The sequence below is a fragment of the Balaenoptera musculus genome, chromosome 3 (assembly GCF_009873245.2).
Source record: "Balaenoptera musculus isolate JJ_BM4_2016_0621 chromosome 3, mBalMus1.pri.v3, whole genome shotgun sequence".
NCBI classification, from domain to species: domain Eukaryota; kingdom Metazoa; phylum Chordata; class Mammalia; order Artiodactyla; family Balaenopteridae; genus Balaenoptera; species Balaenoptera musculus.
Genome location: NC_045787.1, coordinates 7,604,387 through 7,628,308, shown reverse-complemented (window position 1 = coordinate 7,628,308; position 23,922 = coordinate 7,604,387). Strand labels below are relative to the sequence as shown.

The 23,922-nt window shown below is 40.4% G+C and overlaps 1 protein-coding gene across 4 annotated transcripts in view; it reads left to right on the top strand.

Moving 5' to 3' along the window:
• The window catches only part of SEMA5A (semaphorin 5A), a 528,372-nt gene that overhangs the window by 295,676 nt on the left and 208,774 nt on the right, over positions 1 to 23,922 (top strand). For all 4 annotated transcript variants that reach the window (XM_036846398.1, XM_036846396.1, XM_036846394.1 and 1 more), the window contains one exon: positions 22,995 to 23,057. In XM_036846398.1, the coding sequence (XP_036702293.1) occupies positions 22,995 to 23,057 (63 nt within the window). The remainder of the gene's footprint in view (positions 1 to 22,994; positions 23,058 to 23,922) is intronic.

The following is a 23,922-nucleotide window of genomic DNA, read 5'->3' as shown; positions in this document are numbered from 1 at the left end:
ATCACTCAGGAAGTTCCAAGGGTTTTAGAAGCTCTGTGTCAGGAACTGAGGGTGAGAAGGATAGGACAAAGACCAAATACACATTTCTCATTGTATCACACACTGATAACAAATTTTCATGAATTCCTCAATGCATAGCACTGTTTGTTTCAGCTTTCTCCAAATATTGCAATAAGCAACTTAATATTCTGAACAGACTTTTTTGGCAGATATCTGTATTTTTTTTTTTTTCTGACTGAATGGATTTAGCTTTTCAAATTATTTGGAATTCTTTAAACATTTGTTTGAAATTTTATTTTCAAATCTCCCCCAAAGCAAAGAACAATTTCTTGTCCACACACATGGAAAGATGTGTTACTATGAACCTTTTAAGAATATAGAAAGCAAACTGTTGCCCAGTAGCTGTTTGCATTTATCCCTTCCACTGTAGCTGTATTTCCTAGTTAAAGACAGATACCTGAAGGATTAGAAGGGGATTAAAAAGGATGTTTCTTTAAATAATTAAATTTAATTAAGGCTTGGTATTAAATGCCATTTATAAATGCTTCTTAGTACTAACCAAACTTGGGTCTGCTAGCCTGATGCACAGGAAAGCCAATCTACTGACACCAGGTTGTGGGGAGGGAAAGTAGTGTTTACTGCAGAGCACCAAGCAAGGAGAACAGGCAGCTCATGCTCAAAAGACCCAAACTCCCTGATGGCTTTTAGGGAAGGGTTTTTAAAGGCAACATTTGGCGTGAAGGCTTCAGCTCATGGACCTTCTTCTCATTAGTTGGTGTTGAGGGAACAGGATGATGTTTCTGGAATCTTAATCATCAATCTTCTGGCTCCAACCAGTCTTGGGTCTACGTGTTGTGGTCAATGTGTGGTCACCATCCCACCTGGTTGGGGGTCTTATTTTCTGCAGAACAACTCAAAGATATGCATCATAAAGATTGTTATGTATATCCCTTGAGGGGAAACTAAGTCTCTGTTTTATCACTGAACTGTTGTTTAAGCTATCGTTACTTTTCTTGCTTGACCACTTTTCTTTTTGTTTTTTCTGCTTCCCCTCACTTCCCTAATTAGTAACTAGGAGACTAAATCCTTTTCTGCAAACAGGAGATGAGGGACATGGAGGGGCTTTTGTGCCCAGGAAGGTGCCTTGGGGTTCTGCTCCTTTCAATCTCCCGTTTTCTTTGATACTCTTTAATCCTGAGGGAAACAGGAATGGGACAAGGAAACACAGTTTTGGATAGAGAGGTTCATCAACCTTGGCATGGGAACTCAGTTTTAGGCGTGCTCAGTTTCAGTACTCACTATGACCTCTTGAGATTTTTTGCTGCTTTTTATACCCATTAACCAATAAGGAATAACAAGGGAGAGAGAAATGAAAAGATTCCCTCAACTCACATTGCCGGTGTTAACAAACTCAGGTTCAGCTGCTCGCCGCTCGCAGGCCAATACTCGAGAAACAAGTGCTGGTTGGGAAGGAAAGATTGCTTTATGCAGGATGCCAGCAACCTGGGGAGAAGGCAGACTAGTGTACGAAAACCAACTCCAAAGAGTCTGCATGACCATGAAAGTTTTAAAGCAAGAATCATCTGGGCGGTGGGGTCAGAGCCTTCCTTAGCTTCCACTGTGTGCAGACTTTCTTCTGATTGGTTGGAGGTGAGGTAACAGGGCAGCGTTCCGGGAATCTTGTGCTCAGCCTGAAGTTACCATCCTACATCTGGGTGAGGGCCTTAGTTCCTGCAGAAGAACTCAAAGGTATTGTTACATATATTCCTTGAGGAGGAACCAGGACACTTTCCCAATGCTGCACTATTGCTTGTTTGTTTGTTTTTCTAAGAATATAAATATGAATTTTTTATTTACAGTCTGAAATTCCATATTCAGAAATTTATAGCTGGGACACTTAAAACTCAGTAACTATGCCAATACAAATGTATTTAAGCTTCCTGACACTAAGTCAAATAAATACATACTTGTTAGGTAAAGGAAAAAAAATTTAAAGATACCCTGGAATTTAAATTAAAAAAATATATTAAAGATATATATATGAATGCTGCTTGGAGAGTTCTGGTTAAAATACTTGACTGGAAGTCAGAGTTCAAAGTACTTTATAAAACTGTATCACTTGCTTGCCTTGTGCTATTTATTTAAACACTTAATGTCCCATTTCTCAATCAGTGCAACCTCTTTTGCCATATGGCACCAGGATCAGGATATGATATTATCATAAAAGCTCATATCCATTTTGTATTTGACTCGAGCTCTTTGATAATTGTTTTTTCACTTTCTGGGGGTCAATCCAACTGGCCAAATAAAAACTCTTAATCTAAATCAATAGCATAGTGCTGGCTGGGCTAGTGCCCTTGAATAAGTCATTTAGCTTCATTCTCTTGTCTGCACTATAGTTTCTTGACTTCTCCTCTTTTGTTTCTGCATCCCCTCCCTTCCCTGATTAGCAACTGTTTGAATCTGACCTTTGGAGCTCAGGGAAGGTCAAGGAGGCTGAATGAAGCCTGTTTGCTACCAACAAGAAATGGGGGACATGGAAATATTTGTACCCGGGCGGGTCCCTCAGGGTCCTGTTCACCTTCATCAGGATTCTGCTCAGCTCTCCCCACCCCCAGGCAGACCCAAGGATGGTTGGAGCAAATGAAGAGAGAGGGCCCATGGTGGTAATGACTTGGGCCTTGAGTCTGCAAGTGGAGAAGCCAGACTGACAGACAGACCTGCTGTCTCTCCCCTTGTTTGGCAGCCTGCCTGCTTGGCTATCAGTGTTCGTTAGGTAATATAACACCATCCCTGAGACTGAGTAAGTTTGAGCTATACGTTTTTAACCCAGTAGTTAGGATTTTGATTGTGTAGTGAAATTTTGGTTCACCAAGCCTTCTCATTTAAGAACTAAAATTAATACATAGAGTTACACCTCAGACTAGCATTTGGGGAACCTATTTGATGGGAAAAGGGCAGGACTTGTAACTTCTCTAGAGATTCTTTCCAGATCAGCATGAGCATTTCTATTTGATGTTAGCGGTGTGACATTTGACAACTCTTCTCCTCAGTGATCCTTCTCAGCCAGTTTTCAGTATTGAGTCGAAATGAGTCTTCAGCAGGGGCAGACCTCTGGGTTTTTGCTGTAGGCGCCGGCGGCTGGTCGTAGGGTGCAGTGATATCACCCAGGCCGACCCTGTCCTCTTCCAGCCTTCTCTCCGCCTCCTGGGGGCCTCCGTTGCTGTGTGTAGAGTGGCCTAGAGCCCGTCTCTCTCTGCTCACTCTTCTGTAACCTACTCCTGCACCGTGTGGACACATCCCACTGACGCCTCGAGATGCTGCTCCCGTCAGACATCCGGAAGCCACGGCCAGCACCACTGTTCAGAATCGCTAGGGCTGCCTTGTGGCTCTCGTGGGGGGAGGAAGAAGGCAGGGGACTTCATTTTTTCTAAACATTATTCACTGACGTCATCTGTTGCAAGGAGAAATTATAATCCATTTTTTAGAGCCATACAGAATCTGAGTCCCTAATATAAACCACACAATTTGTGCTGGAGCTGTCTGTTTGTTTTGTTTGTTTGTTTGTTTGTTTGTTTTGGCTGTGTTGGGTCTTCGTTTCTGTGCGAGGGCTTTCTCTAGTTGTGGCGAGCGGGGGCCACTCTTCATCGCGGTGCGCGGGCCTCTCACTGTCGCGGCCTCTCTTGTTGCGGAGCACAGGCTCCAGACGCGCAGGCTCAGTAGTTGTGGCTCACGGGCCTAGTTGCTCCGAGGCATGTGGGATCTTCCCAGACCAGGGCTCGAACCCGTGTCCCCTGCATTAGCAGGCAGAGTCTCAACCACTGTGCCACCAGGGAAGCCCGAGCTGTCTGTTTTGATGAACATTTTTAGATATGACACAGAAGCTTTTATTTCATTTGATTTGCTTTCAGTGAAACTTAATTTGGTAGGAAAAAAAGACATACATATTATATATATATATATATTTTATATATATATATATAAAATATATATATATAGTTTGCCAGATATGCTGAGCTTTACTCTCTCCTGTTATGATAATTGTGTGGCTCTTTCTCCAGTGTAATAGTACATGTACCATGCATCCTATTGAAAGCAAAATGTGAGCTGATTTTCATCTGTAGAGCAATCTGAATGTCTTACTACAGGCTGCTATGAGGAAGTAATAGAGATGACAGCTAAGAAGTTTTCTCTGTGTTTTTTACCTTGCAAAGGAGTTATTCTCTGATGCGAATACTGTTGCCAGATGCAGAACTCTTCAGGGCCATGTGATGACGGCCACCACCCACCCCGGTTATGCTATACCCACTCAATGGGCAGCAAATCCATCAGGACAAGAATGAGCTTTCCAATGCCTAATGAAGACAAGATCCCAGGCCCAGCTACTACTGACTTACTCTGCCCTAGAGTTAATAGAGAGCTTCACATCCAACTCTTCATATCTTACAACAATCTAATGAAGCAAGAAAAACAGGGATTATTATTCCCGTTATATAGATGTGCACAATGATTTGCCTAAACTGCACACTCATCTTAAACTTATGGTCTTGAAACAAGGTCACGTGATAACAAATGCAATGAGGTTTTTTGCCTTAAAATTGTCACCTTCCAGGGGCTTCCCTGATGGTCCAGTGGTTAAGATTCCGTGCTTCCACTGCAGGGGGCATGGGTTTGATCCCTGGTTGGGGAACGAAGATCCCACATGCCACGCCAAAAAAAAAAATAGTAACAATTGTTATCTTCTGTTCGGAAAGTTTCTAAAGGCAAAGTCATTGTGCCTTCCTGAACTCCTAGATTCATTTTTTCTTTCAATGTTTTCTTATCAGGATGTCCTATGTGGCAGGCAGACTTCTGAGTGCAGGGAGTAAAGGGGTGAGCCAGAGAGAAGGACTTTCTTCTCTTAGAAATTTGATAACCGTTGGAGACAAACATTTACTCAATTGATAGTTAAGGAAAGTATTAGAGAATCAAATGCAGTGATACGATAGGCAGTGTCTGTGGGGCTCTGTAGATAAGGTGGTCGGGAAAAGCCACCCTTAGAAAGCGATGTTTGAGGTAATGTCTGAATGTTGGGGAGTCAGGCAGAGGTGAGGGGAGGAGCTTTCTGGAAAGGGAGACCAGCAGATCCAAAGGACCAGAAGAGGGCATGACCTTGGTGAGCCAAAGGAATGTAAAGAAGTTAGGAGTTACTGGTTCCTAGTGGTCAAGGGGCAGAGGAATGGTATCACATGGTCAGAGAAGTGGTGGTAAAATCTCATGAGGTGTGTGAACAAGGCCAGGGACTCTGGATTTTATTTTAAGTACAGTGGAAAGCCACAGGAAGGTATTAAATATGATTTAATTTTCATATTAAAAAGATACTTTTTGTTGAGGTGTAGAGAAGGGGTTTTAACGGGGCAAGATTGGAGGAAGAACACCAGTTAGGAAATTGTTGCAGTAGTTTAGACAAGAGATACTGGTAAAGAAATGGATGGGGTGATATCTTTATATATTTGTTACAGTCAATAGGATTTGCTGGTGGCTTGGATGTTGGCAATGAGGAAACAAAAGGAATCAAGGATGGCTCGTATATTTTTTACTGGAGCAACCGAGTGGGTAGTGATGATATGGGAACACCGTGGGGAGAAACAATTTGGGACACACTGAAGGAAACCATGCATGGTGGTTTGGATACATTCAGCTGGAGACCCCCTTTGATTATCCCATGGGATATATCCAAGAGAAGGTTAGAAGAATGAATAGTTCCTGGCAATGGATGGGAATGGAGAGACAGTGTACTGATGGTTTTTACCATCATGGGACCAGGTCATCGTCCTCAAGAAGGAAAGGTTGAGAGGAAAGATGAGAGTGCCAGGCAGATGCCAGGGGCAGGCCACCATTTGGAGGGAACACAGCAGAGGAAGAACTGATAAAAGAAGCTGAGAAGGAGCAGCTAGTGAATGAAGAAGACAACCTGGACAGTAAGAGTTGAAGAGCGTGGGGAGAAGGTGGTTCTAGAAGGAAAGAGAGGTCAAGTCTCTAATGCTTTTGAGAAGTCATTAACAAAACGCTTGGACAGTCAAATGCTGTGATGGACGCTTCACTCTGTTCTGCAGGAAAACAACCTGCACTGAGTTTTCTTGATCCTAATGTCACCGTGCTCTGGCCATGTGTCTTTGTGTTCCAGTAAATCATCTCTCACTCTGAACAAGTGTTTCACACAAGGGTCTTGGTTTATCCTCAGTTATAACAGTAATACGATCGGCAGCTGGGCATGGACCCTGCCTGTTTGTTAATCAGCACGTGGAATGCAGATTCGTGATTGTGTGAGCTATCGCAACTTCTTGTTCCATTCCCTTTCCAGAAAAGAACAAAACAACAGCCAAATCACAAACCTCTGAGCCACTCTTATATCACTATAGCCCCTGTGTTCCCAAGCAAAGACAATAAAAAGCTCAAAATAAACAACGTTTTGTCTTTACCTCCAATTCGGCTTCTTTCCTGAACAATAGAATACTTTTTCATAGCACCACCACCATTTGAACGCAGCACCTCACACTGCTCTCAGACAACAGACTCAAGACGTTCTGTCCAGAGCCCGCGAGGCCTTCGGAATTTCCCATCTCCGTTATGGAGCCTGTGCTTATACCTTCTGCCCGCTTCTGGACCTGATTCTGCCGTATTCAGGCTTCTTGAACTTGACCTCTTTGCTTTATCCTTCACGGGCTTACACTAAGTAATGCTCTTTCATGAGTTGTTTTCTGTTTTCTCATTTTTTCAATCCTTTTTCCTCAGTCAAGTTCTGAACTGCTTATCTGATCGTATGCCTGACCTTGGGCAGTTGTTTGCAATGCTCCGTGCCTTAGTTTCCCCTGCCTCATACTGTGATTAATGTCTTAATGTAGGTAAACTATTATATTACTTTCCTACTTAAATCCCTTAAGTGTAAAAATGTCTGTTTTCAAACCGCATCATCTAAGAAACTTCATGGTCCGACCTTTTCTGTCTTTCCAGCATCAAAGCCTGCTGACCTCCACCATCCCTCAGGGCCTTCAGCCATACAGCGTTCTTGCAGCTCCCGGACCCTGAGATGCCTTTTCACTTCTCACAGACCTTGCACATGCTGTTGCCTGTTCCCAGGAAGCATCTGCCCCTTTCGTTTACCCGAGGAGCCTCCCTTTTTCCTCCAACCCTGCTCGGATGCGAGCCTGGCTGAGCTTCTTTGTGTGACGCTCCATTTCCTCTACCCAGTGTGTTCCTTTCTCCGTGCTTTCCCGGGGTACACTTTTACTTCCCAAGTTGTGTTATAATCACTCTTGACTTTTCTGTCACCTCTGCTAGGCTCAGAATTCCTAAAACGCAGGAGGGTTTGGAAAGGAGCCGGTTGGATCCCAAATTCTGTCACAGGCAGAATATTCTTTGTCAGTAAATATTAGATAAATAAGTTTACAAGTTGTAAACTGGGTTAGGTCGAAATATGACTGGGTAGTTAACATTGCCTGTCTGGGGGAGGGGTGTTTTCTTGGCATAGAACTAATTACAAATGATTAAGGGTTACACAGGGCTTTTATCCATATTTCCTGTTTCACGAGTTCATTAATATTAAACACAGACAAGCCTCAATGACCCTCTTTAGTGTTGTTAAGCATCAGAAGAGAAAGTTTGCTTTGCCGTCTTAGGACTATTATGCAATGATAATTTTGTTTATCTCTGAGGTAATGGCAACATCAGTATGTAATGGCAACGCAGAAGCTATGTCCTGAAGCTAAGAGTTTCTCCCTCCTAGGACTCATCACTGTTTAAAGGAAAAGCAAGAACTGACAGAGAAGCCCTAGGGATGAAATGTAGAAATGCCCAGGGTCGGATATCTAGAAAAGGTGAAATTCTGAGGTTTTGTAGGCCACATTTGGACTTACTGCATCCATTTTTTAAATAGATTCGATTAAAATTGGGTAATTAAGCATTATATGTTGGTCGAATCACCCAGATTGTGTATTATCATGAACACAAATCTAACCAATGACAAGTGACATTTGTCAGACCACCATAGAAGATAAACCAATCAAAATGGTTATGAATAGACTGAAAAGGTCTTTGAATGTGCAAAGAAAAATGATGAACACACTCGGACAGAGATAGTTCTCGAAACCAGAAATCATTTCTAAATTAAAAAAGCAATTAAATATTTTATCATTGCTATTTGAATGTATGTGTGCATGGCTTGATTTTCACAGCTACAATAATCCTAAGAAAATAATTAAGAGACCTAATTATCCATCATCATTATCCATTAAACCAATTTCCCTTGGGTGAGAGCACATATAGACGTGTACGGGAAAGAGTGATCCTGTTTGGAAAAACAAGTAAGAAAAAACAGCTTCGCTTAATTATTCAGCCCAATCAGACCTGTAGGCCTCAGGAAATAAGGAGGATCACTCGTTAGCATCACTTATTTCAGGGACGTTAGGGCTTTTTTAGGGTATGATTGTGCTACAAAATACTAAATTTAGAGCCAGTGCTTTTCTACAGCCTGTGTGATGGCTTCCAGAGGAAGGTTTGGCTTCCTTTAATGGTGGCAGTGTTAATAACCTGGGGACCATTTAGGAAGACTCTGCAGGGCTGGGTCCTTTGGTAAGAGGAGAGCAAGGGGAATCTTGAGACTGTTTGGACACAAGGAAGAGTGACATTCTAGGAGAGACCAGTTAGGCTAGCTCCCAGCGAGTATAAGCACCCAGGAGTGCCCCAGGCCCCGCGGTTCCTCTTCCTTGTCTTTCCCAGCCCTGGTATGGCCCCTTCAATGGCCCTTCACACCTCCTCAGGGCTTCCCTGCTCTGTGCTGGGGGAAGAAGGGGTTGGCCTCTATATTCCACGTGAGGAGATGGGGACCTACCTTGGGCTGTAACAGGAGGAACGTGGAACGTTACCATCTCAGCCTGGAACTTCCTGTTTTCTTGGCTGTGCCCCTGTAATGGGTGGGTCTGTCATACCCTATTCAGGACACGGGGGGTCTGTTGACCTGGGTGCTTATCAGCTTGCATGATATCTCTGTGGGAGAGTTTTTACTTTATTCCCTCAAATCCAACATATAAACTCACACTGGGAATATAACCCAGTTTGAATTACCTGTATGTAGTTTAATAATCTTTACCCAGATGTAAGGTGCCAGAGGATGATGGGATTATATGCACACTTATCCTCTCATATATGCTCTGTGTCTTACCTTGAATATTATTTCAAATGAGTTTGAATCATTCAACAGAAGTGCAGAGTGAGAGACTATTCTCAATTAAATTTACTTTTGTGTTCTCCCTGCCCTTTCAGAGCTCAAGTGGGACGGGCAGGGGGATGCTTGCCGACGCGTTCGAATGAATGAGTATATGTGGTCTGGAGTCAACGCTGAAACTATGAATGGTTCTGTCAAAATCTCAGTAAAGACGGAGTGAACAGGAATCATCTCTTCAACCAAATCATTTTATTTCCCATTTTCCCACCAAGAGCCTTTCTTCTTTTTATTACAAAGAGAAAGCAACACATTTTATTTCCTCTGACAAGTTCAAAGCAAGCAAACTCCGTCTTTGCGTAGGACTCTGGTGAGGCAGGAAGGCATTAGGAATCTGGGCGGTGCTAGTGCCCTACTTTCTAAAAAAAGGGACCATAGCCCATGGGCGAACATCAGAGATGCTAAAGCCAGGTGGCCTGGGTTCAAATCCCAGGTCATCTGCTTAATAGCTTGGAGAACTTTGTACGTTGTTTACCTTTTTATCTACTATGTAGGATGAACTTAATACTAGTGCCTGCTTTATGTGACTATTGTGAGGGCAGGACGTTGTAGTGATGGGCAGGAGAACAGCAGATATCATCCCCATCAGGAATTCTAGAATATTTTCCCCGATATATCTTTCCAGCAGGTATTTGAGGGTGTTTACTGTCACTCGTTGTCTGATTCCAGGTTTCTGCTGTCGTATTGCTCCTCTTGTAACATAGTGTCAGCTCCAGATTGACTGACAGCTTTCTGCATCCATGTTTGTCTGTTGGGTCTGGTTGAACTCACTATGCTGATTCAAAAGGTAGGCAGTAATGAATTCATTCAAAGTCACAACTTGAAAAATCAGGGTCAGACCCAAATTGTTCCCTAAAAATGGCATTAAATTTCCTCTGGTAATATTGAGAATTATAGTAATTGAAACCCAAGTATACCTGAAACTCCAGCGTGAATTCTGAATTTGGCTGATTAGGAAATGAATAAATATTTCACTTTTTAATAGCATGTTTCTTTCTCAGAATTTTCCACATATGTGAAAATCTAAGAGAAATCTTCCTAACAGACACGAAAGCTTAATCTTTTCTATTGTATTTTCCTTATTTTTTCCACTTACAAATTTCAACTTCTTGAGCTTTATTAAATGTCCTGTAAGTCAAGGGTTATAAGTTTTCCCTCATTTTTCATTTCCATTTGTGTCTTTTTTTTGTATATCATCTCACTTGCTTATCTCAGGATGCAGAATTCTAAGCAAATAAGTCATTATTGTGTGACTTTGAAAAAGAATTTCTTTTACTGAACTACTATGAATTCCTATAATGTTAGTGATACCTTTCATGTGATGAATACGGTTTGCTTCTCTGGTTGTCGTTGTTTTTTCTTTAGGTGGTTTTGAAAAACCAGAATTTATTACCAATGAACTAAAGTATGTTTGATTCAAAAGTATGAGGATCAAAACATCCTATGAATTTGGTTTTTTGTCGACTACTTTGCTATCTTGATAGTAGATTTACAGCTCTATTATGTTTCACTTCAAACAGCATTGTAAATGTAGTGTAGTTTTTCTGAGACTGGAGTTACTTGTGGGGTGGAAAGAAGGCAGGCCAGAATTGCGCACAGCGCTTAGCCTAAACCTAGCCAGAGGAGTGGGTGGAATCAGTTTTGTATTATAGTTTAGACAGATTTGAGCTACTGACGTCCACCAATTGTCTGGCCGGGTGAGTGGGCACCTCCCTCCCTCACGTCTACTTTTTCAACAGGCAATGCTCTTCCCACTACTAGGTGGCTGGTCACTCAGCACTTCTTCTGTATCCCATTGTCCCTGCTTATTTCAGGCCCTCGACATCTGCCCGCTGGTCGCCTGCAGTGGCCTCTATGCCAATCTCCTGTTCACCTACCACGCTCCTTTCCAGGCCTTGTCATATCCCCAGAGACTTCTTTCTCAATTACTGATCTCACCATGCCAACATCTCGCTCTTATCTGTGGCTTCTTGTAATTCAGGAAAAACATGTGAACTCCTTGGCATGCTTCGTGAGGCCTGTCCTGAGCTGCATCCAACTCAGAAAGCCACGGCCCTCTCTGTTCCCCGCCCCAGGGACTCAGGTCCTCACACAGACACACACACTTTCTTCCCATTCCAGGCCTTCCTAATGGCCGATTCCTCCCCTTTTCATGAACGTCCGCCCTCCACTGTCAGTTCCTTCACAGTCAAGCTCAAGCCTTGCCGTCCTGGGAAACTTCCCTTGATTCATCCCTAAACACACCTGAGTCAGGTGCTTTCAGCGCTCCCCAAACCACTGCAAGTATCCCCCCCAGCAGACCTTGCATAACAGAAACTGCGTCTTTCCTATGTACAGGGACCAACTCAGATGTCTGGCAGAAACGTGGAGGTGAATTTCTTCACCTGATGACGTTAAAATCATTTGTATGTGTGTGTGTGTGTGCGTGTGTGTGCACGCAGTGCATATGAGTAATTCATGTGTAATTATGTCTGCATTCATTTTTCTATGGCTGCTGTAACAAATTAACACAAACGTGGGGACTTAAAGCAACAGGAATTTATTCTCTCACAGTTCTAGAGGCCAGGAGTTCAAATGATTGTTATGGAGCTAAAACCAGTGTCTCCTGGGCCGCGCTCTCCCTGGAGGTTCTAGGGGAGAATCTCTTCTTTGCCTTTTCTAGATTCTCGTGGCCGCATGCCCTCAATCTCGGCCTCGTGGTCACATTGCCTGTTCCTTGCTGTTTGTCAAATGTCCCTCTGCCTCCCCCATAAGGAAGCATTTGATTGTATTTAGGACCCACCTGAATAACACAGGATAATTTCCCCATCTCAAGATCCTTAATAATTTAATTTAACATCTGCAAAGTTCTTTTTTGCCCTACAAAGTGGCGTTCATTGGTTCCAGGGAATAGCATACGAATATCTTTTGCAGGGGCCATTATTCAAATCTACCGACAATGCCCCACCCCTAGACATACGCGGATTTGTGTTTGTGGACGCCACTCAGAGCCATAGAGATCAAAATCAAATTCCTTCACACAAAACTGGGTAAAGTTGCGACACCTGGCAATTAATTACCAACTCAGGCTAATCACAGAGCAAAAGATCTACTGAGAACGGATGGAAAGGGGTAAAGGGGAACTGAGTGGTGTTTATCTCAAGTTATTGTAAAATTATAACAAAAATATCCATTTTCAATCCAAATATCTTAGACATTGCATATGTCAGAAAAATCTCCAGCTCTCATTCTGATACTTGAAACACTTTTGGCCTTGTTTATGAGATAGAGCTCTTTCTCATCAAAGACTTTAGTAACAGTTAGGATAATATTCCCCCTGGCACATAAATAAACTGATTATACTATAGAAGAGAGACAAATTCTTGAAGAAATAAATGACACAATCACACATTGCTGTTGAATGCTAAATTATTTATTTGATTGCGTTAAGTTCAAGCAGGTATTCATAAAATTATGAGACTGTTAAATATTAACTGGGAAGTGAATATGTCAATAATGTTCATTACGTTCTCCTTTAACATTGTGGTAATATTATAAATAATGTTTCTTGAACAGAAGTATATCACCCTGTTACACATTTTATGTAAAATAAGAGAGAAATGTAACTGCCCAAATATGTACCAGAAAACAAATTTTAATGTTCATTTCTCTCAGCTGCAAACTAAAATTTATGGAACTGATGCTGAATAAGGCTGCTGAAAAGGGTTTTCCATATATTTTGTGATCTGGCAAATAGATTAATATGTTCTGAAGTTGAAGTAAAGTCAGTCTTTGTAGTGGTAGGGTGCATCTCAGGAAGCAAGAGTTTATCACGTGAATAATAAATTCTGAGTGGTTCGGTTAGTATAAAATAACTCCCCAGTAAGGATCCATAATCTGGCCTTTATAAGTACTTCAGTGAATTTAGTGACACATTCTATCTCAGAACCATGGAGAAAAGGAATCGGGTATGAAGTATTGTTCATTTTCATGAAGCTAGTTTCAAAAAAAGATAGAAAATATTGATGGAAAAATTAAAAACAAACATCCATATATTTACATTTATGTTGACTATTAAGTTCACAGTTCATGTAGAATGCCTTCATTAGGACTTAGCCAGAATATAATACAGGACCAAAACTGATGAACCCAATGAAAGTGACCTTATGCTTCAAGCAAGAGAAACGTAACACACACCATCACAAATGTGTCTTGAAAAGACAGAAATATTTTTTAACATCAATAAAATACAACTCTAAGTCAGACAAAGAATTACAGGGGTCTACATCTTTACTTGCTGCATCTTCATGCTGATGTCTTTTTCTACGTCTTTTTCTACATCTGTTTCATGTTGCCTCAAAATAACAACCTTGGTCCTTCATGTTATTTGTGAGATGCAGTTCCTTTGGAATCTTTTAACTGTATTCCTAAATGAAATCTTGTTGTATGGCTGGGAAACTCATTCCTGTATCAGGGCCAGAATTTTCTCTACAGTTTTCCCAATGGATCTAAAATGTGACTGCCAGTAGTCAAGTGCTCTACATAAGAATGCTTTGGTCAAAGCCATACTACAAATTTAGCTTTGTGAAGACACTTCCAAAACAACATTAATTACACAAAGTTGTTTACCCTTCCAGTCGACTGAGGTCCTACAGGGCATTCCATGCCAATATGCTGCTCCTCCTATATTTTTACTTTTTACTTTGCAAGACCTCTTGTCATTGTCCTGTAACGTCTTCAGGTAGTGTTAAAAGGCTCAGCTTGGTCTGATATTTTTCATGACTATATAATCAATTTATTCCTTTCAGGGTACTTCTTTGCATGTGCAGAATAAATGGTACATTAGCTACAATGTCTAATTTTAATTCAGTTATTATATATCTATTTAATTTCTAATGAACATGACAATTTTGGTTGAACATAACAAATTTTGTGATGTTTGAATTGCATCATCCGGGTGATGGAGGACGTAATTGTATGTTTGAAAACTTGGCATTCGAAGCCACAGTTTTCAGACATTTGGGAAATATTCAGCTAGGGAGCTGGTCCTTGAGAAGTCAGTCCACTCTGATTTCAACACTTTTATCCCATGCTTGATTGATTTTATATACAAATACTTTAGCGAATTTATGTATAAAAATACTAGTCATTTCTCTAGTAATTAGATGCTTTTGCCTACATTGAGGCTAACAAATTGGACAATATGCCATTTTTCAAACCAAACCCTCTTGGATCCATGAAAATAATTTCTTTGAACCTAAGAGCAGCTGCTCTTACTAGCCTTACCTTCCAGCAACGCTTTCAGTGATGGCAACATTTTGGAAGGATAACAGTTGTTTGGTGCATTGGTGTCTGACAATCATAATTCTAAATATTACACCAGATATTATAATGTCCTTTGATACTGGCCTCCTTCCTAATGCACTTTTTTTCACAAAATCATCTAGAGGGGCTCACTGATGTCCAGGAGTAGGGTTATTAGAACTCATTTTCTGTTACTTTGTTTTTCTCCATCCTCAGGTTCATTCCAAGCACTTTAAATTGCTTATCAAAGATACTTGGTTCATTAGAACCAAATATGCTTCCTGGAGCCCCAGAATTCTATAGATGCTGAGGGATTTTATGCATGGCATATGTTTTAATTCTATTATTGAAAAAGTAATTACATTAGAGTATACCATATACAAAATTTTAAGGCATTGGCGGTCCTCAGTGAAATAACTTTTATTGTATATTACCTGGATAACCTGGTTTATTGTAGAGCAGGGAATAAATTGTCTGCTATCGTTTCAAATTCTACTCCAAATTAACTGAGATTCAAAGGTGACCTTATTTAATACTACTTAATTTGTATAAATCAGTATTATTTCACAAGTAAGCAGCCGAAACAAAATACAGAAATGACTGGATGCTGAGAGTGCTATGACTCAGTGGTCACTCGGCCTCACATTTTTTAAATGATTTAATGCTACCATCTTGCATTATATTTATAACAAGGATTTAGTTAATACCGCTTTTGCATTCTTTTATATGAAATTATGCGTAAGAATTTACTTAACAAAATGAGTCTTCTGCAGAAAACGTGTGGAAATCCGTGCTCTAGCGCTCTAGTGGATTCTGCACCCACCTTGATGTCCCTCTTCCTGTTGTCAGGATACAGGGAAGGGTTTGGAAGAGGAATCCTTGAAGGGCGCTGGCCGCAGAAGTGCAGGGCATGGTAGTCTTGCCCAGCCAGCTCAAGGGCTCCAAAGCCTCACCTGTCCCTTCCACTCGGGGGCACCTGGAGCCACTTCCAAGGCTGCACGTGGAGAGCATTCTATACCCATGCGTTTATTCAGCAAGTGGATTGTTGAACAACTGAGTTCTTGTGTGTGAAGCATTGTTCTGGGCCCTGGGGACATAGAAGTGAACCAAAAGGACAAGATGCCTGTCCAAATGGAAGTCACCTTCCAGTAGGGGGTGGGGAGAGCAATTGCCACTTGACCTGCATAATGATATAGGCCCCAGTGAAGAGGTAACGCTTGAGCAAAGACATGCAGGAGGCACTAGCTGGGTGTGGGTCCCAGAAAGTGGGGCTAGCTGGTGCACGAGCCCCAGGGAACAGGTCTGCCTTGTCTGAGGATCAGGGCAGGGTGTGAGAGTGAGGGTACTAGGAAACCAGAGAGAGAAAATAAGCGGCTCGACTTCACAGAACATTCCAGATGCCTTTGGCTTTTACTCCAGGTGAATGAAGGGCCCCTGGAGGGCTGTGGCAGAGAGGGGATGGTATCTCGACATCAGTTTTAAAAGCACAACGTTGTGCTGTGTCAAGAGCAGACCGTGTTCTCATATTCAAGTTGTGTAATTTCACAAAATCAACCGAAGGTTTTTATATCATACCCTGGCCATACAGTTGTTAACTCTAGAATTTCATTAGATGAATCATGTCCCCTTTAAAATCAATACTAGGACCATGAGCGAGTCCAGAGGCTTTAAAAATGAATACATTCCATGACAGGGGAATCGATGGCGTTTATGATTAATTAATATTTACTGAATGCCTACAGCTCTGACCTTAGATGTGCACACATTTCTGTGCTTTTGGTATATATTTTTCTAAATTGTGGGGAAAAGAAAGAAACTGTGACAATCAGTAATGAAGGTCACTTACTTTGACAATTTCAGTGAAGGGAGAGTGGTTTAGAGCCCAGGCTTCCCTTCAAGTTACCAAATTTGAATCTTGGTGCCCCACTTACTATTTTTGTGGCTTTTGGAAAGTGGCTTAGCCACTGTCCTCATCCGGAATATTACCGTAATGGTGTTTTCCACATAAAATTATAGAGAGACTTATACATGAGATAAACGCTAGGTGAAAGCACCTAGCGCTGTGGTTAGCACATAACCAAAGTCTTACGAACAGTTATCAGTGTTCTGATAAGATTTGGAAGCTAATTTGCAGCAGAGCAATGGCCCTCAGTGTGCTATCAATTGTCAGTTTCAGAATTTGTTATGTCATGATGTCTGGCTGTCTGTACCGCATTGAATGGAGTCCCTCCAAAATTCATGCTCACCTGGACTCTCAGGATGTGACCTTTTTAGGAAACAGGGTCTTTGCAGGTGTAATTAGTTAAGATAAGGTTTTACTGAATTGAATGGGCCCTAATTCAAATACCCGTGTTTTCATAAGAAGAGGGACATTCGGACAGAGACACACAGGGGAAACACGATGTGACGACAGAGGTGTGGACTGCAGTGACGCTTCTATAAGCCGAGGAAGGTCAACGATGGCCGGCAGCTACCAGAGGCCGGGAGAGGCCAGGAAGGGACTCTTCTCCCTTGGAGACTCCAGAAGGAATCTACTCTGGCTGATTTTAGACTTCTAGCCTTGGGAACTGTGAGAAAACAAATTTACATTGTTTAAAGCCCTCTAGTTTGCGGTGCTTTGTTACAAAGGCCCTAGGAATCTAATACATTGTCCGCTCAATTTAAAAAGCCCAATTAGAAAACGAAAAGCCCCAATGAGCATTTCACAGGTTGGCAGCTCCACCGGGCAGTGATCAGAGGAAGTTTGATTTGGTATCATTCTGTGGAAGAAAATCTTGGGCTTTGAAATAAGGATTTAAAAAATAGTTATAATACGTATTTATGGGACTGTCTGAGGTTAGATGTTTCTCTAATGTTGGATGACTTCAGTTTTGTAAGAATCAAAAACCAGTAGTTAAACAATAAATGCTGGAGAGGGTGTGGAGAAAAGGGAACCCTCTTGCACTGTTGGTGGGAATGTAAATTGATACAGCCACTATGGAGAACAGTATGGAGGTTCCTCAAAAAACTAAAAATAGAACTACCATACGACCCAGCAATCCCACTACTAGGCATATACCTTGAGAAAACCATAATTCAAAAAGTTGTGTACCACAATGTTCATTGCAGCTCTATTTACAATAGCCAGGACATGGAAGCAACCTAAGTGTCCATCAACAGATGAATGGATAAAGAAGATGTGGCACATATACTCAATGGAATATTACTCAGCCATAAAAAGAAACAAAATTGAGTTATTTGTAGTGAGGTGGATGGACCTAGAGTCTGTCATACAGAGTGAAGTAAGTCAGAAAGAGAAAAACAAATACCATGTGCTAACACATATATACGGAATCTAAAAAAAAAAAAATGGCTATGAAGAACCTAGGGGCAGAACAGGAATAAAGATGCAGATGTAGAGAATGGACTTGAGGACACGGGGAGGGGGAAGGGTAAGCTGGGACGAAGTGAGAGAGTGGCATGGACATATATACACTACCAAATGTAAAATAGATAGCTAGTGGGAAGCAGCCGCATAGCACAGGGAGATCAGCTCAGTGCTTTGTGACCACCTAGAGGGGTGGGATAGGGAGGGTGGGAGGGAGGCTCAAGAGGGAGGGGATATGGGGATATATATATACATATAGCTGATTCACTTTGTTATACAGCAGAAACTAGCACAGCATTGTTAGTTTCTAAAGCAATTATACTCCAATAAAGATGTTAAAAAAAAAGAAAAAACAGTAGTTAGACTATATGATGAAAGTCCCCTTCCACTTCTCTGATTTGGAGACCACCAGTAAGAATGAAATGGACTTGCCTATATTTGCCACGGGCATACGTGCAGGGGTATGGCAAATTGATATTAAAAGTGAACGAATACACCAAATATCCGCTAAGGAGTAAAGGCAGAGAGGCAAGCTGGACAAATCCTTCCAAAGTGACTCAACTCTACCCCTTTATGTCTTGCTGCAACACGAGGCATGCGGGACTTTTGTTCCCCGACCACCAGAGATCGAACCAGGGCGCCAGCGGTGGAAGCGTGGAGTCCTCACCACTGGACCGCCAGGGAATTCCCAAGTGCCACTTGTTTTGAACCCATCATGTGTGACCACTAAAAGCCATTAGCAAAGAAGATGCCTTTGCTCAAGGATAACTAGATTGACACTTGAGTCAGGTCACATAAAAATCACAATTGTTTCAAGTTCCGACTCTTTTGCACTCTGCTTCTCTTTTGAACACATACAGTCTCACGTTCCCTGGCAATTTGTTTATAATCACCATGACAATTTAACATTCTCCAGCATTTCACAGAAATCCATGCCATAAGACTATGAATGCAAACATATTTAAAAAAAAGCCCTCAGGTGGTTGTTAATTTTTGGCACTGTGTAATTAAACTAGTTTTTTTTTTTTAATGTTATCTTTTGCCGGTATCTAATTAGCAAAGCCATCTGCTGAAAGAGTACTGGCCCATCTGCCTAGAATGTTGTTCTCTTCATTTTTATGAAAAGTATCTGCCTTTGCTGGTCCCTGTCTAATTAACTTCTCTCGCTGCAGAATGTGATAATACACAACTTTGTTTATATACTTCCGAGAACTGTGGATTTATATGTATGTAACTCGATCATAAAAGGAGCCAATCTTTTTCTTTCTCACATCTGATTTACTCCTGAGATCCCAGTTCTGTTTATCATAACCTGAGCAAATATGTGCGCACAACAGGGAGGTGTGTACTGTGTCATGAAACAATAGGTGCTTCCGTACATCCCCAGGGTTTCGGCAGGTATAAACTGATTTTCTGTAAACCTACTCGCTTTCCTTTTAGGTCTGTCCATAGCATTGTCAATTCCTGAAAGTTGATGATGTTGTAAGTTCCAGTGTTCCACTGGATTCTGAGATGAACGTGACTACTGTAACAATGAAAATGACCACAGATGCATTCTCAGATTTAGCATGATGTTATCTAGGCTGATGGAATTCACTTATATTTTATTGTAGACTAATATCTGATGTGTGCAAATATTATCTGTATGTGTGTTTTTCCTTCTATCACTCATTATCTATCAGTGTCTTGCACTTAGTAGGTATTTAATGAATATTTATTAAATGAAAGAGAGAATGGTGAATGCGTTTGCGTAAAGCAACACCTCTGCAGACTGTTGAATAGCACAGATGTTATTTCTAACTATTTACAGACAAAAAAAGCTGTGCCACAAACAGGAAACTCTGTGTCTTTTAAAATGTAGATGTTTCAAACTCATTGCCTTTGGATATCCAAGTAAACACATTATCACTGCTACGTGTCTGCTGTTGAAAAATATAATGAAGGGGATAATGAAGTAAATACAGAATGGAGTAGAGAATTAAGATCCCTTTTCTCTACTAGGCTCTGGTGCAATAGAAAAAGACAAGAGATGACAAAAATTAAAGATTTAATCCCCAGGATAGAAGATCATGAGTGTTGCATTGAGATCTGAAATGTAGAATGTAGAACCCCCTTAGCCTTTGTTTTGACTGTCATAAACATAGGTTTGGGTGGGTAGAAAAGTGTCTTAGACGGAGTCAACCAGAAAGATGCCTTCGTAAATCAGTAGTGGGATTTGTTCCAAAATTATGATGCATGAAAGAATAACAATGAATCTCCATTGAGAATAGAATAAGAAGGCTGGATTAAAGAAGTTTAATTGATTAGAATACATCTTGTGGAATAAAGAAAAGTTGTGACCAGGTTAAAACATAATCTAATTCAAACAGAATAACTGAGTAACTTTGAGAAATCTGGTACTGGGGAGTTCCATTGATATTCATATTTCTCTCTAGTGAAAGTGTTTTTCTCCATTGCTGCCAAGTGGTCAAATAGGTAAAATCTAGTTTGCTGAGTGAACAGACAGTAGGCGATTTCGTCTGGAACACCCAGTTTTAGGCCAATCTGGAAAAGACACATTTTCCTACTCCATTGTTTTTCAAATTCTGTGATATCCAATCACATGTGTTCAGCTACAATAGGTAGTTCAGTTCCATTCTTAATATAATTTCCCTTTATCCTGCCTTCTAGTCAGGTAGAAAGTGAATCAACAGAAAAGCTACACAATCATGGTCTTTAATTAATTCTGGATTTGAACATTACTGGAAAGTTGATATATTGTAATAAAAATGCCCCAGGAAAGTGACTTTGCTACTTTTAATAACCGTCTTCAGAAAAATCTATAAGATTTTTCCTATTTTCTGTTGGCCTAATAAACTTGTGTGAGCAGTTGCTCTTTCTGGCTAAACTGGATAAAGCAATGAAATATCTTTGAGAACTCTCACATTTTTTTCTAGTACTATCCCCTTCCAATCCTTGGCCAGTGTTTATCTTGAAAATGCAAAGGTTACTTGGACATTAGGCAGACTTGGGAAGCTGATTGTTTGCCATTTCAGCAGAATGATTTGAAGAATTTTGATGGCATTTGATAAATATTCTTCTTGTAACTCTGGGACTAACTCTGCTCCTTGCAGCTCTTAAGTTTACTGAAGGCAGCATTACTATTTAACTTTCAACAAAATCACTAAACCAGTGAGAGCCACTAGGAATTCCTCTTTATCTAAATCATTTCACTGAATACTTTTCCTAGTAATTATAGAGTACAAATTCCTCTTTGTGATATATAACTCTAAATCCTCTTGATGATATAAAATCCAAGTTTTATGGGGTCTGCTTTGCTAAAGAATGTATCATAGTGTATCAATTCTGTTTTGAGTTTAAGTAAGGGCGAAGGCATGGATATCTCTGTTTAAATGAAAACAACAGAATGAGCTTTTATACAGAGATCTGCTAAAGGAAAGCTCCACTCAGAATAACAGCAGTGCGCTTGTTTTATCTGTGCTTCATGGGGATATATAATTATGCAACTGTACCTGAAGTTCTTATCTCTTCTCTGGAGATGTCATCACTTCTCATAAAAGTATCTGTCATTCTAGTATGGAATTCAAGTCATTTGTTTGCATTAGATGCTAATTAGCTGTAACCTTATTGTTGCCATTAAACATTATGAACAGGAAAACATCACAGGAAGAATGAACAAATTCTCTTATCAGATGTTGACACAGACAAAAATCTCTAAGTCTGCACAAGGGAAAACAATTATAGTATTGTTTCTGTTTGAAAGGCACTGAAGTGGTTCTCTCTAGAACACTTTTCTTATGAATTCATATTTGCCAAGTAAGATAAGATATGCAAGATGCAGCGTTTTATGTTTTCATCTCTGTTATGTAACATTCTTTGGAGAACAGTAGATATTAGATAATGGTGTTAATATGACTTTGTCATTCTCCTCAGTTTAGAAGAATTAGCAAAAAAAAAAAACCTTTTTAGAAGTAAGGGTGAAGGCATTATTCTCTTTCATAATATTTGACATTAGTATTTGTTGGCTTAGTTTAGTTTATTGTGTAACAATAGTCCAAATTAAAAACAAATTGTCCCTCGCTTCGATTTTTTCTGATAATGATTTAACTGGTTCTTCAGAGATCTTGAATTCTTCAGAAATCCAACTCTAATAGTAAGATGGAACATAATTGTAATAACAGGTGGACAGAATGGAGAAAACATTTTTGCCCTATAAAAGTCCACATTCCATAAAATAATGGAAAAGATAAATATCTCAGATGCTTATATCTTTTCAAAATATGATTCACAGTCTCAACATATTGGCCATTAATGTTTGCAGGTATCATTTCTTCCTGTGAAGTAGGCGCCGTGTGTTATCTTAACTAATCACAGGTCCATTTGTAGGTTAGCGTCAGATGTGAAAGAATGCATATCACATTGATCAGCCTGAGTTAGATTTGGAAAGTGAGGGAAAAAATTTAAAAGTCGTGGCTCTAAGTATTTAGCCAGAGCTAATAACTGTATAAAAATTATGGGCATTGGGAGGAAGTAGTAGATGGGCTTTTGCATGAGCTGTTTATTTTATTGACCATTCATCATTTATATATGTCTTTGGGGAGTAAGGATATGCAAAATCACTCTTGCTTCATTATCTGTGACTATTGATAAATGACAGACTGTTAAACTAAGATATACACCTCTAAATGAGGATTTAGATCATTTTGTTTCAAGGCTTCTCTTTTCAGCATCCTATGAATCTCTTCCGTAGTTTCACTGAAATGAGTGTTTCTGTCATCAGCGAAGTAGTCACCAACTCAGGGCGTGTGCTTCTCTTATAGTGACTAGTTTTAAAGCACGTTATTACTGCGTAAATGAAAATACTTAGGGGGTGAGTCCTTTAAAATGCTTCAATGTGAAAGCTCAGTATAAACCCACATGACTGAATTCCATGTTTCTGGTGTAAATTCTATGTTAGTATGAAAATGTTGGTGCCATGGTGTGCCCACCTTACCTAATCTGGTTACCGATACCTTATTATATTTTTCCCTTTTATTCAGTCAAAGTCCTTTTATTCAGTTGTTGTCATTTTGGTGTTTCCTATAGGCTGTTGAGTGGGAGTGTGACGAAGCAACCAAGAAGGCCTGTTACAGCAAAGGCAAGTCCCAGGTAAGGAAGACGCCATTATGGGTGGTCACCACCTCTTTGAAGGACAGTACATAGAACGTTTAATAGGAAGGCTATTCCCACTTATGATGCCGTGGAAACTGAAAAAAGAAGCAAGATTCAAAATATATGCACAGTAAATTCTCGAGGTTTTAACATGGAAGCAAGATTAACAACAATCAGCTGTTAGGATTCAGAACATATGATCAGATCTAATTTGCACTCCCAGTTATTAGAGTAAGATAAGAAATTAATTGGTTATGATGTCATTTAGAAAGATATGGGCTTGAATTTTGAAAATACTATTTTAATTTCCCCCAATCATATCTTACAGCTAACTCCAGAAAGTAACTATATGATAAATATAATTATTATATCAAAAATGATTTGACTTTTTTTTTATAATTCATCTTAACATGTCTTTAAAATAAGCTCTCGCTCTCTCCATATGAAACTCTACATGACCAAGTTTCTAAGGAAAGAGCAGATTATAGCTAACATTGGAAATACATTTCTCGAGCTACGGTGCACATTGCAGGCCTATCTTTCACACAGCTGGTGGGCTCAGTAAGAGACATGAGTCTCTTTTCCAAGGAAGTCTGTGTTTCTGAGGAAATCCCACTGGATCATCTTGAGGAAACCCTTCTGCAGCTGGTACATAAGCTCATTGTCTCATTCTGTTACTGATCATCTAATACTTTATTGGAACGTGGGCCTTTCCGATGTGAATCACACTTTGGGTCACCGAGTAAAGCAGACTCACAGGGAAGCAGCAAAGAGGGCTCACTGCACAAAGTGTGGTCCCAAGGCCAAGGGCTTGAGGAAAAATACAGCAAGTGGAGAGGGCGCTGGTAAAAGATCCTTAACA